Here is a 23,999-nt window from a genome sequence, read left to right as displayed (position 1 = left end):
AAGAACAGCAAGCAAGTTGCTGCTCAAGTGAAGAAGCCCAATTCTGGTCCTAAGCCTGAGACTAAGTGCTTCTACTGCAAAGGGACTGGTCACTGGAAGCGGAACTACCCCAAGTGATTGGCGGATTGGCGGATAAGCAGGATGGCAAAGTGAACATAAGTATATTTGATATACATGTTATTGATGTGTACTTTACTAGTGTTTATAGCAACCCCTAAGTATTTGATACTAGTTCAGTTGCTAAGATTAGTAACTCGAAACGGGAGTTGCAGAATAAACAGAGACTAGATAAGGGTGAAGTGACGATGTGTGTTGGAAGTGGTTCCAAGATTGATATGATCATCATCGCACACTCCCTATACTTTCAGGATTAGTGTTGAACCTGAATAAGTGTTATCTGGTGTTTGTGTTGAGCATGAATATGATTTGATCATGTTTATTGTAATACGGTTATTCATTTAAGTAAGAGAATAAATTGTTGTTCTGTTTACATGAATAAAACCTTATATGGTTACACACCCAATGAAAATAGTTTGTTGGATCTCGATCGTAGTGATACACATATTCATAATATTGAAACCAAAAGATGCAAAGTTAATAATGATAGTGCAACTTATTTGTGGCACTGCCGTTTAGGTCATATTGGTGTAAAGCGCATGAAGAAACTCCATGCTGATGGGCTTTTGGAATCACTTGATTATGAATCACTTGATGCTTGCGAACTATGCCTTATGGGCAAGATGACTAAAACGCCGTTCTCCGGAACAATGAAGCAAGCAACAGATTTGTTGGAAATCATACATACTGATGTATGTGGTCCAATGAATATTAAGGCTTGCAGTAGGTATCATTATTTTCTGACCTTCATAGATGATTTGAGCAGATATGGGTATATCTACTTAATGAAATAGAAGTCTAAAACATTTGAATAGTTCAAAGAATTTCAGAGTGAAGTGGAAAATCATCGTGACAAGAAGATAAGGTTTCCATGATCTGATCGTGGAGACAAATATTTGAGTTACGAGTTTGGCCTTCAGTTAAAAACAATGTGAAATAGTTTCACTACTCACGCCACCTGGAACACCATAGTGTAATGGTGTGTCCGAACGTCACAACCGTACTTTATTGGATATAGTACAATCTATGATGTCTCTTACCGATCTACCACTATCGTTTTTGGGGTTATGCATTAAAGACAGTTGCATTCACGTTAAAAAGGGCATCGTCTAAGTCCGTTGAGACGACACAATCTGAACTGTGGTTTGGCAAGAAACCAAAGTTGTCATTTCTTAAAGTTTGGGATTGTGATGCTTATATGAAAAGGTTTCATCATGATAAGCTCAAACCCAAATCGGAGAAATGTGTCTTCATAGGATACCCAAAGGAGATAGTTGGGTACACCTTCTATCACAGATCCAAAGGCAAGACATTCGTTGCTGAGAATGGATACTTACTAGAGAAGGAGTTTCTCTCGAAAGAAGTGAGTGGGAGGAAAGTAGAAAACCTGATAAGGTAATTGTACCTTCTCCCTTATTGGAAAGTAGTTCATCACAGAAATCTGTTCCTGTGACTACTACACCAATTAGTGAGGAAGCTAATGATGATGATCATGTAACTTCAGATCAAGTTACTACCGAATCTCGTAGGTAAACCAGAGTGAGATCTGCACCAGAGTGGTACGGTAATCCTGTCCTGGAGGTCATGTTACTTGAACATGACGAACTTGCGAACTATGAGGAAGCGATGATGAGCCCAGATTCCACGAAATGGTTTGAGGCCATAAAATCTGAGATATGATCCATGTATGAGAACAAAGTATGGACTTTGATGGATTTGCCCGATGATCGGCAAGCCATAGAAAATAAATGGATCTCCAAGAGGAAGACGGACGCTGATAGTAGTGTTACTATCTACAAAGCTAGAATTATCGCAAAAGGTTTTCGACAAGTTCAAGGTGTTGACTACGATGAGATTTTCTCACTCGTATCTATGCTTAAGTCTGTCTGAATCATGTTAGCAATTGCCGCATTTTATGAAATTTGGCAAATGGATAAACAAAACTGCATTCCTTAATGGATTTATTAAAGAAGAGTTGTATGTGATGCAACAAGAAGGTTTTGTCAATCCTGAAGGTGCTAACAAAATATACAAGCTCCAGCGATCCATTTATGGACTGGTGCAAGCATCTCGGAGTTGGAATATACGCTTTGATAAGTTGATCAAAGCATATAGTTTTATACAGACTTGCGGTGAAGCCTGTATTTACTAGAAAGTGAGTGGGAGCGCTATAGCATTTCTGATAAGTATATGTGAATGATATTGTTGATCAGAGACAATGTAGAATTATTCTGCAAAGCATAAAGGAGTGTTTGAAAGGAGTTTTTCAAAGAAAGACTTCGGTGAAGCTGCTTACATATTGAACATCAAGATCTATAGAGATAGATCAAGACGCTTGATAAGTTTTTGAATGAGTACATACCTTGACAAGATTTTGAAGTAGTTCAAAATAGAACAGTCAAAGAAAGAGTTCTTGCCTGTGTTACAAGGTGTGAAATTGAGTAAGACTCAAAACCCGACCACGGCAGAAGATAGAAAGAGAATGGAAGTCATTCCCTATGCCTCAGCCATAGGTCCTATAAAGTATGCCATGCTGTGTACCATATCTATTGTATACCCTACACTGATTTTGGCAGGGAGTACAATAGTGATCTAGGAGTAGATCACTGGACAGCGGTCAAAATTATCCTTAGTGGAATAAGGATATGTTTCTCGATTACGGAGGTGACAAAAGGTTCGTCGTAAAGGGTTACGTCGATGCAAGTTTTGACACTGATCCAGATGACTCTAAGTCTCAATCTAGATACATATTGAAAGTGGGAGCAATTAACTAGAGTAGCTCCATGCAGAGCATTGTTGACATAGAAATTTGCAAAATACATGCGGATCTGAATGTGGCAGACCCGTTGACTAAACTTCTTTCACAAGCAAAACATGATCACTTTTTGGGTGTTAATCACATAGCGATGTGAACTAGATTACTGAATCTAGTAAACCCTTTGGGTGTTGATCACATGGCGATGTGAACTATAGGTGTTAATCACATAACGATGAAAACTATCGATGTTAATCACATGGTGATGTGATCTAGATTATTGACTCTAGTGCAAGTGGGAGACTGAAGGAAATATGCCCTAGAGGCAATAATAAAGTTATTATTTATTTCCTTATTTCATGATAAATGTTTATTATTCATGCTAGAATTGTATTAACCGGAAACATAATACATGTGTGAATACATAGACAAACAGGGTGTCACTAGTATGCCTCTACTTGACTAGCTCGTTAATCAAAGATGGTTATGTTTCCTAACCATGGACAAAGAGTTGTTATTTGATTAACGGGATCACATCATTAGGTGAATGATCTAATTGACATGACCCATTCCATTAGCTTAGCACCCGATCGTTTAGTATGTTGCTATTGCTTTCTTCATGACTTATACATGTTCCTATGACTATGAGATTATGCAACTCCCGTTTGCCGGAGGAACACTTTGTGTGCTACCAAACGTCACAACGTAACTGGGTGATTATAAAGGTGCTCTACAGGTGTCTCCAAAGGTACATGTTGGGATGGCGTATTTCGAGATTAGGATTTGTCACTCCGATTGTCGGAGAGGTATCTCTGGGCCCTCTTGGTAATTCACATCACATAAGCCTTGCAAGTATTACAACTAATGAGTTAGTTGTGAGATGATGTATTACAGAACGAGTAAAGAGACTTGCCGGTAACGAGATTGAACTAGGTATTGGATACTGACGATCGAATCTCGGGCAAGTAACATACCGATGACAAAGGGAACAACGTATGTTGTTATGCGGTCTGACCGATAAAGATCTTCGTAGAATATGTAGGAGCCAATATGAGCATCCAGGTCCCGCTATTGGTTATTGACCGGAGACGTGTCTCGGTCATGTCTACATTGTTCTCGAACCGTAGGGTCCGCACGCTTAAGGTTTCGATGACAGTTATATTATGAGTTTATGAGTTTTGATGTACCGAAGGAGTTCGGAGTCCCGGATGAGATCGGGGACATGACGAGGAGTCTCGAAATGGTCGAGACATAAAGATTGATATATTGGACGACTATATTCGGACTTCGGAAAGGTTCCGAGTGATTCGGGTATTTTTCGGAGTACCGAGAGTTACGGGAATTCGCCGGGAGAAGTATTGGGCCTTATTGGGCCATACGGGAAAGAGAGAGGGGCTTCCTAGGGCAGGCCACGCGCCCCCCCAAGGCCTAGTCCGAATTGGACTAGGGAGAGGGGCTGCGCCCCTTCCTTGTTTCCTACTCCTACTACATGGAAGGACTCCTAGTTGAACTAGGAAAGGGGGAATCCTACTCCTGGTGGGAGTAGGACTCCCCTAGGGCGCGCCATAGAGAGGGCCGACCCTCCCCTCCTACACTCCTTTATATACGGGGGCATGGGGCACCCCATAGACACACAAGTTGATCTTCGTGATCGTTCCTTAGCCGTGTGCGGTGCCCCCCTCCACCATATTCCACCTCGGTCATATTGTAACGGTGCTTAGGCGAAGCCCTGCGACGGTAGAACATCAAGATCGTCACCACGCCGTCGTGCTGATGGAACTCCGCCCTGACGCTTTGCTGGATCGGAGCCCGGGGATCGTCATCGAGCTGAACGTGTGCCAAGAACTCGGAGGTGCCGGAGTAACGGTGCTTGGATCGGTCGGACTGTGAAGACGTACGACTACATCAACCTAACGCTTCCGTTGTCGATCTACAAGGGTACGTAGATCACACTCTCCCCTCTCGTTGCTATGCATCACTATGATCTTGCGTGTGCGAAGAACCACCCTGGAACATTTTCCTAAGCATATTTCTTCCTCTAAAAAATTCTGAAAATTTTTAGTAACTTCAAAATAAAAGTAAACCAAACTCAATAATATTGATAGCAACAACTCCTACAAGTGCCTAGAGCCCATATCATGCATCAAAACTACTTGGAACCATATAAATTTGACATGCAAGCTCAAGAATAGGGTCACCTAAGCAACACAAATTTGTAATGAATAAAGCTCTAGAACAAAAACTAATTGGACCAATGGAGGAGTCACATACCAAAGAACAATCTCCCCAAGCAGTTTTTTGAGAGGTGCTTTGAGCAAGGAGATCGAAAATGGCAGCAAAGTGAGCTCGAACTCGTGCTTGAGTTGGTTTTTCGTGTTTGTGGGAGGAAGAAGAAGAGGATGGGTGCAGGAATAAGTGGAGGAGGGCCACCGTGGGCCCACGAGGCAGGGGGCGCGCCCAGGGGGGTAGGGCGTGCCCTCCACCCTCGTGACCAGGTGGCAGCTCCCCCCGCGGTAATTTTTGCATTATAAATCCTCAAATATTCCCGAAAAAATCATATTAAATTGGCATGTCATTCTGAGGACTTTTATTTTCAGGATATTTTTATATTGCATGGATAAGTCAGGAAACAGACAGAAAATATTATTTTTACTTTATTTCAACTAAATAACAGAAAGTATAGAGAGGGTACAGAAGGTTGTGCTTCTAGTTTCATCCATCTCATGCTCATCAAAAGGAATCCACTAACAAGGTTGATCAAGTCTTGTTAACAAACTCATTCCGATTAACATGAAACCGGAGAAATTTCGAATAACACTAGGTTACCTCAACGGGGATATGCACATCCCCAACAATAAGTATATCATATTTCTTGACACTAGGAAGAGGAAATTCAAAACCTCCAAATATAATCGATGGAATTTTTCGGATAGAATTGATACTATGAACTTGAGGTTGTTTCCTCGGAAAGTGTACCGTATGCTTATTACCATTAACATGAAAAGTGGCATTGCCTTTAGTGCAATCAATAACAGCCCCTACAGTATTAAGAAAAGGTCTTCCAAGAATAATAGACATACTATCGTCCTCGGGAATATCTAGAATAACAAAGTCCGTTAAAATAGTAACATTTGCAACTACAACAGGCACATCCTCACAAATACCGACAAGTATAGCAGTTGATTTATCAGCCATTTGCAAAGATATTTCAGTAGGTGTCAACTTATTCAAGTCAAGTCTACGATATAAAGAGAGAGGCATAACACTAACGCCGGCTCCAAGATCATATAAAACAGTTTTAACATAGTTTCTTTTAATAGAGCATGGTATAGTAGGTACTTCGGGGTCTCCAAGTTTCTTTGGTATTCCACCTTTAAAAGTATAATTAGCAAGCATGGTGGAAATTTTAGCTTCCGGTATCTTTCTTTTATTTGTAACAATATCTTTCATATACTTAGCATAACGATTCATTTTGAGCATATCAGTCAATCGCATACGTAAAAAGATAGGTCTAATCATTTCAGCAAAGCGCTCAAAATCCTCATCATCCTTTTTCTTGGATGGTTTGGGAGGAAAAGGCATGGGTTTCTGAACCCAAGGTTCTCTTTCTTTACCATGTTTTCTAGCAACAAAATCTTTCTTATCATAACGTTGATTCTTTGATTGTGGGTTATCAAGATCAACAGCAGGTTCAATTTCTACATCATTGTCATTACTAGGTTGGGCATCATTATGAACATCATCATTAATATTATCACTAAGTTTAGGTTCATTGCCAGATTGTGTTTTAGCATCAGAAATAGAAATATCATTTGGATTATCAGGTGGTTCAGCAATAGGTTCACGAGAAGTTTGCACAGTTCTATCATTTTTCTTTTTCCTTTTAGAAGAACTAGGTGCATCAATTTTATTTCTCTGAGAATCTTGCTCAATTCTCTTAGGGTGGCCTTCAAGATACAAAGGTTCCTGAGTCATTCTACTAGCTCTAGTAGCCACTTTAACAGCATAATCATTTTTCTTACTATTCATTTCATCGAGCAATTCTTTTTGAGCTTTAAGTACTTGTTCTACTTGAGTGGTAACCATAGAAGCATGTTTGCTAACAAGTTTAAGTTCACCTCTAATATTAGCCATATAATCACCCAAGTATTTAATCATATCAGCATCTTGTTTTAACTGTCTACCAAAATAAGCATTGAAGTCTTCTTGCTTAAACATAAATCTATCAAACTCATCCAAGCACTGACTAGCAATTTTAGTAGGAGGGATTTCATCTTTATCATATCTATAGAGAGAATTTACCTTTACTTCCTATTGAAGAAATAAAGACCATGTATTTCTTCAATAGGAGGTAAATTCTTAACATCTTCAGCTTCAATACCTTTTTCTTTCATAGATTTCTTTACCTCTTGCATATCTTCGTGACTGAGAAATAGAACACCTCTCTTCTTTGGAGTTGGTTTAGGAATAGGATCATTAATTGGAGCAGGAACTAGCTCAGGAGCTGGCTCAGGAGGTGCCCAATTATTTTCATTTGTCAACATATTGTTCAATAGAATTTCAGCTTCATCCGGTGTTCTTTCCCTGAAAAGAGAACCAGCACAACTATCCAGGTAATCTCTGGAGGCATCGGTTAGTCCATTATAAAAGATATCAAGTATTTCATTTTTCTTAAGAGGATGATCAGGCAAAGCATTAAGTAACTTGAGAAGCCTCCCCCAAGCTTGTGGGAGACTCTCTTCTTTAATTTGCATAAAGTTGTATATTTCCTTTAAAGCAGCTTGTTTCTTATGAGCAGAGAAATATTTAGCAGAGAAGTAATAAATCATACCCTGGGGACTACGCACACAACCAGGATCAAGAGAATTAAACCATATCTTAGCATCACCTTTTAATGAGAACGAAAATATTTTGAGGATATAAAAGTAGCGAGATCTCTCATCAGTAGTGAACAAGGTGGCTATATCATTTAGTTTAGTAAGATGTGCCACAACAGTTTCAGATTCATAGCCATGAAAAGGATTAGATTCAACTAAAGTAATTATATCAGGATCAACAGAGAATTCATAATCATTATCAGTAACAAAGATAGGTGAAGTAGCAAAAGCAGGGTCGGGTTTCATTCTAACATTTAGAGATTGCTTACTCCATTTAGCTAATAATCTTTTAAGTTCACGTCTATCTTTGCAAGCTAAAATAGCAAAAGAAGCTTCTTGATCAAATACATAACCCTCAGGAATAACAAGTGATTCTTCATCATCACTTTCATCATTATAATCAGAGTCCATATTTTCAATTTCTCTAGCCCTAGCAAGTTGTTCTTCCAGAAAATCACTAAGTGGCATAGTAGTATCAGGCATAGAGGTAAATTCATCATAAGTATCATGCATAGCAGAAGTGGCATCATCAATAACATGCGACATATCAGAATGAATAGCAGAAGCAGGTGTAGGTGTTGCAAATTTACTCATAACAGAAGGTGAATCAAGTGCGGAGCTAGATGGCAGTTCCTTACCTCCCCTGGTAGTTGAGGGATAGATCTTGGTTTTTGGATCTCTCAAGTTCTTCATAGTGTCCAGCAGATATAAATCCCAAATGACTCAAAGAATAGAGCTATGCTCCCCGGCAACGGCGCCAGAAATTAGTCTTGATGACCCACAAGTATAGGGGATCGCAACAGCTTTCGAGGGTAGAGTATTCAACCCAAATTTATTGATTCGACATAAGGGGAGCCTAAGAATATTCTCAAGTATTAGCAGCTGAGTTGTCAATTCAACCACACCTGGAAACTTAGTATCTGCAGCAAAGTGTTTAGTAGCAAAGTAATATGATAGTGATGGTAACGGTAAAAAAAGAGTAATGGAAGCAAGGTATTGTTTTTGGTATTTTGTAGTGATTGTAACAATAGCAACGGGAAAGTAAGCAAGCGTAAACCAGTATGTGGAAAGCTCGTAGGCAATGGATCAATGATGGATAATTATGCCAGATGCGGTTCATCATGTAACAGTCATAACATAGTGGATACTAGTGATCAAACCCTAACAAAACTAACTCGATTACATGATAAATCTCATCCAACCCATCACCGTCCAGCAAGCCTACGATGGAATTACTCACGCACGGCGGTGAGCATCATGAAATTGGTGATGGAGGATGGTTGATGATGACGACGGCGACGGATTCTCCTCTCCGGAGCCCCAAACGGACTCCAGATCAGCCCTCCCGAGAGGTTTTAGGGCTTGGCGGTGGCTCCGTATCGTAAAACGCGATGATTTCTTCTTCTTGATTTTTTTCTCCCTGAAAGCAGATATATAGAGTTGGAGTTGACGTCGGGAAGTCTCTAGGGGGCCCACGAGGTAGGGGGCGCGCCCTAGGGGGGGCGCCCCCACCCTCGTGATCAGGGTGTGGGCCCCCTAGTCTTCATCTTTGGCGAGTATTTTTTATTATTTATTGTAAGGTATTCCGTGGAGTTTCAGGTCATTCTGAAAACTTTTGTTTTCTGCACATAAAACAACATCATGGCAATTCTGCTGAAAACAGTGTCAGTCTGGGTTAGTTCCATTCAAATCATACAAGTTAGAGTCCAAAACAAGATCAAAAGTGTTTGAAAAAGTAGATACGACGGAGACGTATCAGAGGCCGACATGGACCGAGGCGCGCGGGGGCACCAGCTCGTCGTCGGATGCCTCCTCCATCGTGGGATCGTTGTTGCTCACCTCTAGCGAGCTCATCGGCAAGCCAACCTTTATCCGTCATGCACGACGTGCCTGCCAGCTGGCTGCAAGGTCGTTCAACTCGTACATCTGCTACGCCGAGAGGCTCTCCCACATCGCTCTGGAGCTTGCGGTCATGGTGGACGTGGTGCACGAAGGAGGAATGGTAGTGGATATGGTGAGGTGTGGTGTGGATCGTGCCGGGCATGGCCTCACATAAATAGCGAGTACCAGCTAGAACACACAGCGGGTCGTGTCAGCGTGGGAGCCAGAATTGGTTTCTCTAGCACTGCGCCTATTTAATGATGGCAGGTGGATGAATAGGTAACCGGTTTGAAATGCGGTAGATAGCCGTTTGAAATGCGGTAGATATTCGCCCCATCCCGTCTAGTCCCATATCTTCGACATTGAACATGCGGAGACTAGGAAGTGGGGTGATGTCTACTACACAACCTTCTTCTTGTAGAAGTTGTTGGGCCTTCAAGTGCAGAGGTTTGTAGGACAGTAGCAAATTTCCCTCAAGTGGATGACCTAAGGTTTATCAATCTGTGGGAGGCGTAGGATGAAGATGGTCTCTCTCAAGCAACCCTGCAACCAAATAACAAAGAGTCTCTTGTGTCCCCAACACACCCAATATAACGGTAAATTGTATAGGTGCACTAGTTCGACGAAGAGATGGTGATACAAGTGCAATATGGATAGTAGATAATAGTTTTTGTAATCTGAAAATATAAAAACATCAAGGTAACTAATGGTAAAAGTGAGCATAAACGGTATTGCAATGATAGGAAACAAGGCCTAGGGTTCATACTTTCACTAGTGCAAGTCCTCTCAACAATAATAACATAATTGGATCACATAACTATCCCTCAACATGCCACAAAGAGTCACTCCAAAGTCACTAATAGCGGAGAGCAAATGAAGAGATTATGGTAGGGTACGAAACCACCTCCAAGTTATTCTTTTCAATCCATCCGTTGGGCTATTCCTATAAGTGTCACAAACAGCCCTAGAGTTCGTACTAGAATAACACCTTAAGACACAAATCAACCAAAACCCTAATGTCACCTAGATACTCCAATGTCACCTCAAGTATCCGTGGGTATGATTATACGATATGCATCACACAATCTCAGATTCATCTATTCAACCAACACATAGAACCTCAAAGAGTGCCCCAAAGTTTCTACCGGAGAGTCAAGACGAAAACGTGTGCCAAACCCTATGCATAGATTCCCAAGGTCACGGAACCCGCAAGTTGATCACCAAAACATACATCAAGTGGATCAATAGAATACCCCATTGTCACCACAGGTATCCCACGCAAGACATACATCAAGTGTTCTCAAATCCTTAAAAACTCAATCCGATAAGATAACTTCAAAGGGAAAACTCAATCCATTACAAGAGAGTAGAGGGGGAGAAACATCATAAGATCCAACTATAGTAGCAAAGCTCGCGATATATCAAGATCGTATCACCTCAAGAACACGAGAGAGAGAGATCAAACACATAGCTACTGGTACATACCCTCAGCCCCGAGGGTGGACTACTCCCTCCTCGTCATGGAGAGCACCGGGATGATGAAGATGGCCACCGGAGAGGGATTCCCCCTCCGGCAGGGTGCCGGAACGGGTCTAGATTAGTTTTAGGTGGCTACGGAGGCTTCTGGCGGCGGAACTGCCGACCTATTCTCTTCCCCGAAGTTTTTAGGGTATATGGATATATATGGGAGGAAGAAGTACGTCGGTGGAGCTCCGGGCTGTGCACGAGGCAGGGGGGCGTGCCCAGGGGGTGGGCGCGTCCCCCACCCTCATGGGCAGCCCGGGACTCTCCTGGTCCATCTCCAATACTCCGTGGGCTTCTTCTGGTCCAAAAATAAGTTCCGTGAAGTTTCAGGTCAATTGGACTCCGTTTGATTTTCTTTTTCTGCAATACTCTAAAACAAGGAAAAACAGAAACTGGCACTGGGCACTGGGTTAATAGGTTAGTCCCAAAAATAATATAAAAGTGTTTAATAAAACCCATAAACATCCAAAACAGATAATATAATAGCATGGATCAATCAAAAATTATAGATACGTTGGAGACGTATCATGGGGTGGGCAATGCTCTCAGCCGACGCGCTGCTTCAATGCCAGCACCAGTGACTGGTCGCTTCGCTCCGGAGTGGCATGAATGCGGAGCATGGAGCAGCGTGTGGTCGCGCGAAGTGGGCACGGTTGCTACATATGTTTTTGGGTGGGACCGAGGTGTCACACGTGTATGTGGCGGCGGTCCGGACGCCCACAAAGCTCACTTGGTTTGCATCCGGTTTTCCGGATTTCAGACAAGTGGACGTATCCGCGGACCGTTGGGGGTACCATTTGATGGCTTGTAGTGTCCGGATAGCTTGGTCCGGATGTTTGCGAGCATTTTGAGGGTTCGCATTGGAGATGCCCTAAGGGGTACACCTTTTAAAGCTCACTCCCATCTTCTCTGATGGTGAGAAGCGGCGCAGTGCAACACTTGTCACAATCAGGGAGTTTTGGTTTTCTACAAAACGTTTTATCTCTTGAACTGTATGTCTAAATCATGAAGTATTTTCACCATTGGGTTTCTCACGTCGAGATTTTTTAGATTAGATCCCATGCTAATAAGTTTGGACGAACTTTCCCCCCTAAAAGAACCATAAAGAGGGGGTAAATGAAGAAAAAACAAAAATTGGATGCGAAAAAAATGAAGATACAAAATCCAATGACTGAAAAAATAAATCGGGAACTGAGAAGCACAATTGTGATTTTTTCCTTTTAGTCGAGAAGCACACCTATGCTTTTCACTCTTCCGAGAACCACACATATACACACTTGTGCTTTGCACTTTCCGGGAAGCACACATGTGCTTCTACAAGAAGTACAACTTGCTTTGTGCGAAAGCATGCAAAGTTGTGTCTTTCTGTTTTCAACAACTGTGCTTCACACGAGGATAATCTTCAAGAAAACAAAGAAAAAACAAACATAATCCAAAAACCCTGAAGACCCCAAAAATGCGTGAAGGAAAAAATATATAAAGCTTCCACGTGGTGTGCAGAGCGCGCGACACGTGTTGAACCAAGTGGCACGTTTCAAGTCCATCAAAAGTGTCCGCTGCGGTTTTCGTAAAGGTACCCTCTAATTAGTTAGACTACATATGTGTTGATCGGTCTTTGTTTGCTAGACTAATTATCACACCAATTATTCAAGATCCGGCAACCCGCCGTATCACTTTGCACAGATTTTTTTTATTGTGAGTGAGACAAGGAGTTTATGAGAAATAACACATTGTGTCTTTGGGTTATCTTGTGCAGTATCACTCATGCAAACTCGCTCATGAACTCATCATAAAATGAGTCAGACCAAATAGGGAGCTGGGTGCTGTTGCCCACAGCCTCACAACTTGAGGTGCTGCAAGCATCGCCGAAGTTGGAAGTAGGGAAGTCGGCAAGTGGCGGAAGGGAGTCCTCTGACAGGAGCAGCAGTTTCTCCCCCTCGCCGCTGTTTGCACTATAATCCGAGTTCTGGTTGGTACAATTGATGATAGCCTGTTCGTGTTCGAAGAATGAGCTACTAGGTATCTGGATGCCAGGCACTTGCCCAGTTACCAAGTCATGGCCATTGACGCCCTCCATGATCCTTGGAGACGACAGCGAAGACAAGGAAGACATCCGCGAAGGACTCAGGAGGCCGATTTGCTCCAGGTCAGTGGGGATGGTGTTGATGCTGCTGGAGCTGGGACTGGTCGCAATGGCTGCTGCCGACTGAAGCAGGCACTGCAAGTACTCGAGCTTTGCTGCCTGGACTGCATCGGCTTGGAGCTGGCTGGCGCTTTGGTCGTCCCACGGCCGCTGCTCCACGAGCTGGCGGAGGTTGGCGAGCGCGATGAGCTGTGGCAGCGCGGCGAAGAAGTCGGTCCTCGGCCGGTGCGTCATCGGGTCGAAGCCCATCTGGATGAGCTTCTTCTTCAGGTGGGTGTTCCAGAAGTTCTTGATCTCGTTGTCGGTCCGCCCGGGGAGGTGCTTCGCGATGGCTGACCACCTGGTTTGATCAGCACAGCATGCAGTTTCTGTGTTAGCAAGAGCACCACATATAGTATATGTTTTTGAAGATTGTACAAGCAAGATGTTTGTTGATAGGTGTGCCGTACTTGTTGCCAAGGACGGAGTGGAGCTGGAGGATGGTCTGCTCTTCCTCGGGTGTGAACTTCCCTCTCTTGATATCAGGCCTCAGGTAGTTAGTCCATCTCAGTCTGCAGCTCTTGCCACACCTGTTGAGTCCTGTGAGATACGCAGAAGAACCAGACGCATGAGCTACATTTCGGACCAAAGCTAGCCGCGGCATCCATACCCGGTGCAAAAAGAAAACCGTGGCGTGTGTCGCGTACCTGCAAGCTTAGGCAGTGCTCTCCAGCTCCCATGGCCATGCTTCTCGATGTAGTCCGTAAGCTTCTGGTCTTCTTCAGCTGTCCAAGGGCCCTTCTTGAGGCCATTCTCGTCGCAGCAAGGAGACCTCCCCATTGATAGGATTGAGATAGGATTGGGCCGGGTTAGGATGGTGCAGGTGGGAAGGAGGGAGACAAAGCTATCTGCCTCTCCTCCCTAGCTTGATCCTTGGGGTTTCCTGTGTCAAGGATGTCTGGTCACCGGAACACAGCTTCCTCTATATAAAGGCCATGAAATCCGGTGTCTAAACCCAGGTCAGGATTAGTTTATTCGAGTGGAAAGTATTAATCTGCCCTTAGATAATTTGGGTATGCGACGTACATGTCAAGTGGGCAAGGGTGTTCCTCCACACTAAGATAAGGGCTGTTGATCCATGTTGTTGACTTAAGCCGCTAGGATAAGAGGGCAATCAGCAGTCACGTTGATATAGTACTCTATTTTCCTTCGGCCGTTTTTTTTTGGACAAGGTGTGATCCTTAAGCCTTGCTTTAATTGTGATATTTTCGTTGTTCTTCTCTGCAAAAAAAAATGTTGCATTGGGTGTTATAACATTTAAGAAAGCAGTCAGATCATTGTTTATTTGTAAGTAGCCAATAGCTCATCATGTAACATCTCCTACCATATGTTGTTTTATGAAACCCTACCATATATTGTGATTATTACTTTCTGGGGGGGAGGGGGCTGTTGATCCATATAAAATGAGCAAATGTTCCAGAAGTTGGTTCCTGGAAGTGTATGGTATCAATTCCAAAGACATACAAGTGGTGCAATTTCAACAACTATTATTCGAGTCCTGTACTCTAGTTGTAGTAGCAGCCTCCAAAATCTGTAGATATTGTATTGGCGACATTGTACTTGTCACATGACACCTATTTTATACACCAGATTTTCAGAATTATATTATACAGCATTTGCATGCATGTCAACATGTGGATGACTAGATTCCTGGGATATCATAGTATATGTTGGCGTATAGCTTTTTCTCAAGTATGCAATGGGCCCAGCAGATGACAAACCTGCGTATGGAGCTGGACTGAGACCGTCCCCTAACTAATACTAATAAGCTTAGGGAGTATTTTTGTACAAGTATCCCAAATGACAGTGTTAACAGCTAGCTAGCTAGATTTTTTTTAAATGGCTGAGCTAGCTAGAATTGCGTACGCAGAGATCTCTTGATATAGAGTACAACGTATGCAGAGATCTGACCCCGCCGTCTTGTTCTTGCAGTCCCCAAAACTAAGTATATATATTTGGATGCGTTGATTTGGCAGTTAATGCCTGTTCATGGATGATGCATGTGCCGTTTTAATCTGCTGCATTTCTAAGTGCAACTGGGAACTCAAGGTGGTATGCAAGAGAAACACGCACGCGGACTGAGCTTTTACTCTGAGATCACGAGTGAAGCCGAGGAGCAGATGGAGGGGCAAATACACCATTATGATCTTGGCAGGGTGGAATTGATGCGTCAATTTCAGTGGTAATTTGCAGGATTGCCCACAAGGAACATATATCCGGCCACTTGGTGGAACGTGCATGTCATTGACAAATTACCAGGGTCGCTGAGCTGCAACCGAACCAACAACACACACTAACACACAGAGGTGGTGAGGAGGCCCCAGATCGATAGATTCGATCGTCATTGCAGTTACCTGCTCCGAGACCCAGCGACTGGGCAACAAACCAAAGCGCCCTACTGCTCCTAGTGTCCTACGTACATGTACATGCATGCTCCATGGATCAGACCACTTCCTTTTGGCATGCAAAGCTGGGCCGATCATCACTGGCGACCTAATTAACAAGCTCCCATCCAGCGCCACGTATCTTTTCCAATGTTTTCCACGCATGTCGAGTTGTCGACGGACTCCACGTGGTGGCCGCGGCCGGCCGGCTGCGAATTTTTCCTTCCCCATGCACGCAACGTACGTGAATGGAGAGCGGCTGGACCTCCTCCTCGTCGTCGTCGGCTCGGTCGTCGTCACCGCATCGGCCCACCCTCCGTCCGCGTGGCTCATAAACAACGCATACAATAGTGCAAGTTGATCAACGTCTCCATGCTGCTTTCAGGTTGTGACATGCAGCTACCACAGTTTTTTTAGAGAAAAGGCCACGAAATTGCTCTGCATACCATACTTTTTCGTCGGACACCTGTACAACTAGACAGTAAAACTTGTTGCATGTTGTGGCCCACAAACTGAATTGTCTTGGGCTGTCTCTAATCGTATGAGTGTGGGATGAGAATTCATCGTATGTATAGTAGGGTTGGGCCAGGTTGAAAAGGCCACCAGCCCAACCAATATTAATGAAGCCATCAACCGGCGAGGATACAATGATGTTGTGAAAGAAAAGATACAAGCTTGAGACCAAGCTAAAGAATTACATGCGAGGAACAATCACGCACAATTGCTACAAAGAGCATAGGAGAACGATCACACCGACCAACAAAGGAAGCATCTTGATGAAGCCAAAGGAAACCTCCTCGTAGACAGGATCGACATCTGAAGAAGCTGACGAGGGTGCACCAGACAGGCCATGCCGCTAAGTTAACCTTGCCACGATCGGGGGAGAGACCATAATCTCACCACACCAGCTGCCAGAAGGAGACTACTATTCCCTTCGCCCTTGCGCAGGGCACTGTGTCGCCTATCAGCAGCCCGCGGAGTGACCAAGCAAGGAACCAAGAAGATTGCGGAATGACGCCTCCACCACAAACACCATCGGCCACCCGGAAGGCTACACACATCCCCCACCGACGCCCGAAACCGCAGAACAAGCCCACATCCCCCACCCACCCCAAGACGCCGCCTTTAGGAAGGTTCATGATGCCATATCGTCGCCGACGCCCGACGGCCATGGTTTTCACCCGTGTGATTGGGGGAGGAGGAGGAGGTGGGGAGGGGGAAGTTCGAACGCGACCTCGGGAAGGAAGACGGAGCAGGAGCGCCACCGTCGGTGTCAAGGTCGACACGAGTAGAACAACAACCCCTTTGTTTGTTTATCACAATCTCCATCAGCTTCCATTCAAGGTCGGCCCTAGCATTACAGAGGCCCTAGTGTGAATAGAGTACAATGGACCTACCAAATAAAACAGAGCAACATAAATACTTTCGCCTGTATATATTATATACTGCCTCATGAAAATCAAAATAAAGGCAGAAAACATGATAATTCAATCCGGAACCCGAGCTCAGATGCACCCGGTGAACAGTAAAAAATCAGAAAATTATGGTTTTTTTGTGGTGAAAGATGCTTGAGTGCGTGATGCTCGTGTCAAATTTCAGAGCATTCAGACATCAGCTCTCGGCAAAAAAAGCAGGCCCAAACAACAAAAATACGGGAAACATTTTCACAACCCCCAAATTGGTCTTTTTTGTTGAGAGTCACTCAAATGTCCAAATGATCTGACATTTGATACAAACATCAAGCACTCAAGAATCTTTCACCACAATTTTTTTTTCAGATTTTTTGATTTTTTCTAGTATTTTTGGTGATTTTACTGTTCGCTTCCGACTCATCTGGGCCCGGGAACCAAAATGCCGCGTCCCATAAACATCCAGAAATGACATTTTATTAGCAAATAAAATCTAATACAGCCTGTATATATGATTATATGATATAAATGATAAATACAAGTTACATGTACTCAATCATAAACAACTATTGAATGAATACAACATTGTGAAGTGTCACAGGAGGAGGGCAAAGGCACCCTGCACACTTGCTGATTTTGTGTTATGCAAATCATATTTTTGTAATTTTTGTAGGTATGTAGATATATGGGCCCTTATTTGAGATGGCCCTACGCCACCTCACCTTTTGCCATGGCCTATGACCGGTTGTTTCCACTGGCGGAGCTATGTGAGGGCAAAACTCTGCCATGGCCCGCTCCATCCAAAAGAATAGCTAAAGCTTAGATTGGCCCGCCCTAGTATTTTTATGTAGCTTCGCCACTGGCTGCTTCCATTATCGTACGTGTTCGGCTCTGTCCGGTTTGCCGTGAACAGTAATTTATTTTCACCCGAAACTCGTTCCTAATGTCCTTTTCCCCTTTTGTGATTGATGAAGGTCCGTGTGTTCTTCTTTGTTGGTTGATGTGATAATATTTGTATTTGTTCCGATGCCTATCATGTCGCTTGTACGTTTAGTGGATTTGGTTCGCTACTGATCGGTGCTTGTTAATAACTAGAGAATGCCCCGCTTTTTGTTGTGGGAATTGATTGATGAAAATTTGGGTTGATACATGAGAACCTGACTTGTTATATTTTATTGTGTATAGATGTAATAATATTTATTGAATATAAGTAGAATAATTAAATAGAAAACATTTTCATGTATTTTTTTATATTGTGTTGGGTCTTTTTTCATCATAATTGCATGTTGAGATGAGCCTTATCCCATATGTAATTGTATGATGAGATGGCATATTTGCATGAGATAAAAAAGTTACTAGAAACTGTAGAGACGTAAGCTAGGGCTAGTTTGTGGTGTATTTTTTCGTAGGTCCCATGACTTGTCAACGCAGGGCTGCTTGGTCCTGGCACATGATTTCTCAGGCCTCCAACATCGTCATCCTAGCTTCATTTTCCACTGTCTCATGGACAATATATATGGTTGTGTTAACAATTTTGTGCATGTAAATTTTCTCCAGGAGAGTATTTGGTTGCATGTACCACAGTACCAGTAGTGTACGGAATACGGGATCCCGCTCACACGGAGTAAACCCATCGGGACTCAACCGGCTCACAAAATTATTTTTGCGCAACAAGTTCAGCAACGTGTGTTGTAGTACTTGGTTTCTGACTTCTGCAACCGATGTTTTTCTATCCGTTCTCTATGATCATGCATGATCGCCTCTTTCCTAAATTTTAATAACTTCAAAAAACGATTTTTGCTAGATCGGAGGTGCATATTGCTACGTCGTTACTCATTACCATAATTTAATTTGATGAATGATGCATGTGATCCAATCAATCTGTCCAAATAAATTGTGCAGCAAAGCATGCACGCACCTATACCACTTACATTTCCAGGACAAAGTTCCATCGACGCATCAGTGTAAGCAGGATAATCCAAATGACAGCAGCCATGCATCGACGTGCCCGTGAAAAGAAGTGCATCCATGCATAGACGACGTACGTTCATGGCCGTAGTTAATTTAGCTCGTGTCCGTGTAGGCTAAAGGTTCTTGGATCTTGCATGACTCATGCATGGTCCAAGACACAAAAGGCCACAGCCTCAAATTCTCACCAACCTGTTATCTCATAGGCCGCATATTTTAACCCCATGATCTGCTGTGATCTTCGCTGACGCTGGATCGATGGACTGCTAGTGCTAGCTAGTTGAGAAATGATTTGATTCATCCATGCAGTGCTTAAAAAAATAACAAGGAAAGAGGCTACATGCCGACGGTTCAAAAGGCTAGCTGCAGTTCATGTATGTGATTAAATCTTTAATTAGGAACCTGATAAGGAGCAGTTAAATGGAAGTTGAGACCTGGTTAGGAAAGATGGTGGATGGAGGATATTTTGTTTAAACCTCTTGTATGTATCTTAGCTATGCAGGCGGTGTTGCTCATCATGTTTTTTATCAGCCTGATGCTACATTCTGAGTTAATAAAAGTGCCTTTTTAAGAAAAAAAACATGCCATATATAGCATTTCAGTACTACACATGTCTATTCAGCCGTATATCATCAACCCACATTAGGTGATTGAACAATGCATGTGTGGCCCTGCATGCACAAGGCTTGGAATGCACACTTGTTTCATGGCAAGTAGAGAAAAGGCATGTCCAATAGTCCAGAAAGGAGAAATGGAAAACGGACAGGTCCATACAGCAGTATGCAATCAAGTGATGACACCCTGTTTGACATATGTGTGGGAGTTGTTGCAGCCAACAACCAAGAACCTCCAAGTTTTAAAATTTCCATGGTCCAGCGTTTTTGTCGATGACGATCATTGCCCGCCTCAACACTCCTGAAGCTAGTGCTCCGTCATGGTCACAACAGGCCAAATGCCTCGGACCGTGCACACTTTGAGGTTTAACCACAGTGACCATGCATCCAAAAGTGCTCAGAGATTACTTGGTTGATAGTATATAGTTAGACACACACGCACCAGCCTTCCTTTATCAAAGCTGGCTTGGCTTGCAGCTCGATCGTCGTGTCCTCCTCTCTTGAGCCTTGAGGCCTTTTCCTTCTTTATGTCTAATAATTAAGCTCAACACTGAGTTGGCTTCTAATAAACATGTATCTCTCCTTTTGTCATCTGATCACTAATATTGTGAGATTCTGCTGCAAGCCATCTATATATCTGTATTCTCAAGGATTTAGACGTGCAGTACCTATGACTATGGAAAATTATGTACTCCCTTCAATCCATATTATTTGTCGTTCAAACGGATCTAACTAGACGTATGTCATTGCTAGATACTTTCTTCAATCCATATTAATTGTCGTTGATTTAGTACAAGGGAGTATATCAATTTGAGCGACAAATAACATGCATCGAATGGAGTACCAACTTCGTGGCATATGTATACATGCAATTAAAGACGAAAGTGCGTGTATAGTGCATATAACTACCATATCATATGTGCAGAGGACCAGTTGCCACCGAGGAAAGATGGAGCCATGCATGCATGCATGGAAGAGGACAAACACAAGGAGATGGCGGATTCTTGGTCCCTAATCTTCCCCACCTCATGTCATGTGCGACTTGTCCCCTTCGTTCCTCTGTGCACAGTTGCATCACTTCCCATTGACAACACGTTAAGCAACATGCTAAAGCTGATGATCTTTCATATCTGCGACCCTTTAATCTCCTCCTGCTCCACGCCCACACGGACGGGTCAGACTCAGAGGCAAGCTAGCAGCCTGAGCACCTATGAACTGCCTGGCTTCCTTCCTCGTGGAAGATTCAAACCACCACCCCATGCACGCAACCGCGAGTGTAACATCCAATGCTGTCTGCTTGATCACATGCATGTCACGGTTCGATCTGTCCATCTCCGCCTCCGGTATGATGATAGGGATTAGGGATCGACGCTGTCGTCGCTGGTTGTGTACAAGGTCAGAGATGGTTCCTTGCGGACATGGGTTTCTAACCGTACCATAGGTTATTGTTCCCGTAAACCGTATTGTCGCTGCACTGTCTGTTCATACTATACCTCAGGTTAATTAATCACTGAGAGAATGATCAGGAGAGATACATTACTGATTTGTCGCACATCACATGCACCTTCCCATCATGGTTAGTTATGTATACGGTTATGTGTACGTCGAGGAAAGTACGGTGTCGTCAACGAGATCGAGCAGTAGTATAATAAACTAATTGACACATGTATCCGGCAACTGTCTGGGCGCGTATAATGCGGCTAAGTTGTATAGGGACACGCGTCGACGGTTTCATCAGATCAGATGTCAGCTATTATCAGTGAAAATGGCAGGCGGATTAAGCTAAGGGGAGCTTTCCTTGCAGTTGGATGCATGCATGATTAGTTCAACTCCAGCTTCCACGGTGGACGGTGGTTGTGACTCGAGCTCCCCTCCTCGCGCCGTCGCGATCGCCGGTGGAGTCCCGGGCACGGATCCATGCATCATGGTGCGCGCTACTGACAAGGAGGCCGGGACGACGATCACGCCGGACTGGGGGGGCCGGGGCTAGCCGCAGTGTCCTACGTACGTCCGCTAGAGACAACCGGGCGAGGCCGTGCCTGCATGCATGTGGAGTGACGACGGCATCAGTGTTCTTAATTTGCTTGTGCGAACTGCCTTCCACGTTACTGATCGTGCACATGGCACTGTGCTTATTTTTTGTTCTTTCCCTGTACACACTTTAGTTTGATAGCTTTGCACCAGATATTTGCATACGGTTCTCTTTGCATGTTTACACCCTTTAAAGTGTCCTATGTTGTATGGTTCTCGGTTTTGGTGAGGATATCACCAAAATTTCAATAATTCAGTCGTTCAATTGATACTGAAATATTTAGATCTTCGGTGGAAATGCTAACGAAAATAACCAACAACTCATAATTTTCCAACCAACAGTAACACATCCCACTTGATAATCTGAGACTAATGACTAACGAGTTGCTCAATGCAGAATGGTAATAATGTTGTACTAGTTTCAACGTCATCTCAGTGGACGAAAATTTGTATAACGATGCACGTACATTTAGAAATAGACAGAGGTATTGTGGCATCATAAAAAAAGGGTAGCATCCATAATGTGCTAAGAACCTCAATAATTCCCGAATGTTCGAATTTTAAGCATGTCATCCCAAACGCTTTTTTATGGCAACTTTAGTTGACGCGAGGTGGCAATTTAATTGTTAAAACATGTCAACTTTGTCCCAGATTAATTTTTGTCAAAAAATTACCATGTTTTCAACCCCTCGTAAACTAAAGTTGTCATGATAAACGTTCGGGTTGCCATGCTTAAAATTATAGCGTTCGGGATTTATCATTTCCGACCTTCTCTGAAAATGTTCCCGCTCAAATGAGAATTGTGGATCTCTCTCTCTCTCTCTCTCTCCTCTCCTCTCTCTCTCTCTCGCTCTCTCTCTCTCTCTCTCTCAAAAGATGAGAACCGCGTGTTTTTTTTCTCATTTTCATGTTGCCAAAAAGGGAGTGTATTTCAGTTTTCAGAATTGCAATAGAGCACAGGCCCTAATCCTGGCTGTTAGCAAGTTACTTTCCTAAGTCTCGAGGAAAGCAGGGAGTCGCCACTCGCGCAGGCCGAAGATCTATTTTTCCCAACCGCTGCGTCCAACTTTGCAGGAAAGGGAGCCGGCTCTGACTTTCTCCCCTCCGACGGCTACTCGTCGTCGTCTCGCCCCCTGTCGACGCCGGAAACTGTCCACACCACACACACACTGCTGACACTGCTGACTGCTCACAACATTCATTCAATCGCTCTCCCGGCTGCAACTGCCGCCTTTCCGCAGCCAAGCCCACTTGCTGAGGTGGTCAGCTGCTAAACTTTCTGCCACCCCATTAGTGATGCTTACAGCTGCAGGATACATGAAGCACAACGCAGACAGGTGCTTAAATCGTATTCTGGAGCTTCTCTTAACGGGCTAAGAGCGACCGTTCTACTGTCAATACGTACGGGGAGAGCTCAGTGTACGTCGAGTATACTTTACATCCACGTTGCACACAGTCAGTTTGAATTGATCCGTGGCTAGTTAATCCGCTGGCTGCTTTCAGTTATTCAACTGTGTGACAAACCCCGTTAATCAATCGTCTTATCATGCGCTGATGGCGGAAAATGACCATACAGTTTACTAGAGAGAAGCTGTCGGAGCCATACAGGTAATCGTATGCGTATGTGTCGCAGCTCAGATATGTAGCGGGTCACAATTTAGGGAATGCTGGCAGAGAAAGGCAGGGTCTCTCTGTTCAGAAATAGAACTTACTGCATTATTTAGTCGGCCCGGACTGTTCACCTTGGCTACAATGTCAAAGATGGTTAAACTGTCCGCGTATCGTGGTATGACAATGGCAGTTTGACTTGCAAGAATGCGGGCGAGGAGTGTGCGTGTGGTGGGAGAGACAAGACGAGCCCTTTGTTTAGGGGAAATCCCACGCCGTGCTTACCATTGAAGCAGTGACTACTTGTCTAGTTTTATTAGTCTCTAGTAGAAAACAAGGCTTTGGTCACGGGGCAATATTCACATTGGTCCCGGTTCAGTCACGAACCGGGACTAATGTGAGCATTGGTCCCGGTTCGTGCGGCTAAGACTTTAGTCCCGGTTCACTTGAGCCCTTTAGTCCCGGTTTGAGACACGAACCGAGACTAAAGGGTGCGATGCCCTTTAGTCCCGGTTTGTGTCTCAAACCAGGACTAAAGATTAGACCTTTAGTTCCGGTTTGAGACACGAACCGGGACTAAAGGGTGCGATGCCCTTTAGTCCCAGTTTGTGTCTCACACCGAGACTAAAGGTTCCATTTTCAAACTCTA

At 43.7% G+C, this 23,999-nt stretch overlaps 1 protein-coding gene across 1 annotated transcript; it reads right to left on the bottom strand.

Annotated features, from left to right (window-relative positions):
• Window positions 1-12,733: 12,733 nt before the first annotated feature.
• Window positions 12,734-14,216, bottom strand: LOC119317968 (transcription factor MYB93-like). Its single transcript, XM_037592476.1, has 3 exons — window positions 13,984-14,216; window positions 13,747-13,876; window positions 12,734-13,637 (listed from the first exon to the last, which is right to left on the bottom strand). The coding sequence occupies exons 1-3, from the start codon at window positions 14,114-14,116 to the stop codon at window positions 12,917-12,919; spliced, it is 984 nt and encodes a 327-aa protein (XP_037448373.1). The 5' UTR covers window positions 14,117-14,216; the 3' UTR covers window positions 12,734-12,916.
• Window positions 14,217-23,999: the final 9,783 nt, after the last annotated feature.

Source organism: Triticum dicoccoides, chromosome 6A (assembly GCF_002162155.2).
Source record: "Triticum dicoccoides isolate Atlit2015 ecotype Zavitan chromosome 6A, WEW_v2.0, whole genome shotgun sequence".
NCBI lineage: Eukaryota > Viridiplantae > Streptophyta > Magnoliopsida > Poales > Poaceae > Triticum > Triticum dicoccoides.
The sequence above is the reverse complement of the archived record's forward strand: the minus strand, read 5'-3'. Positions and strand labels throughout refer to the sequence as shown.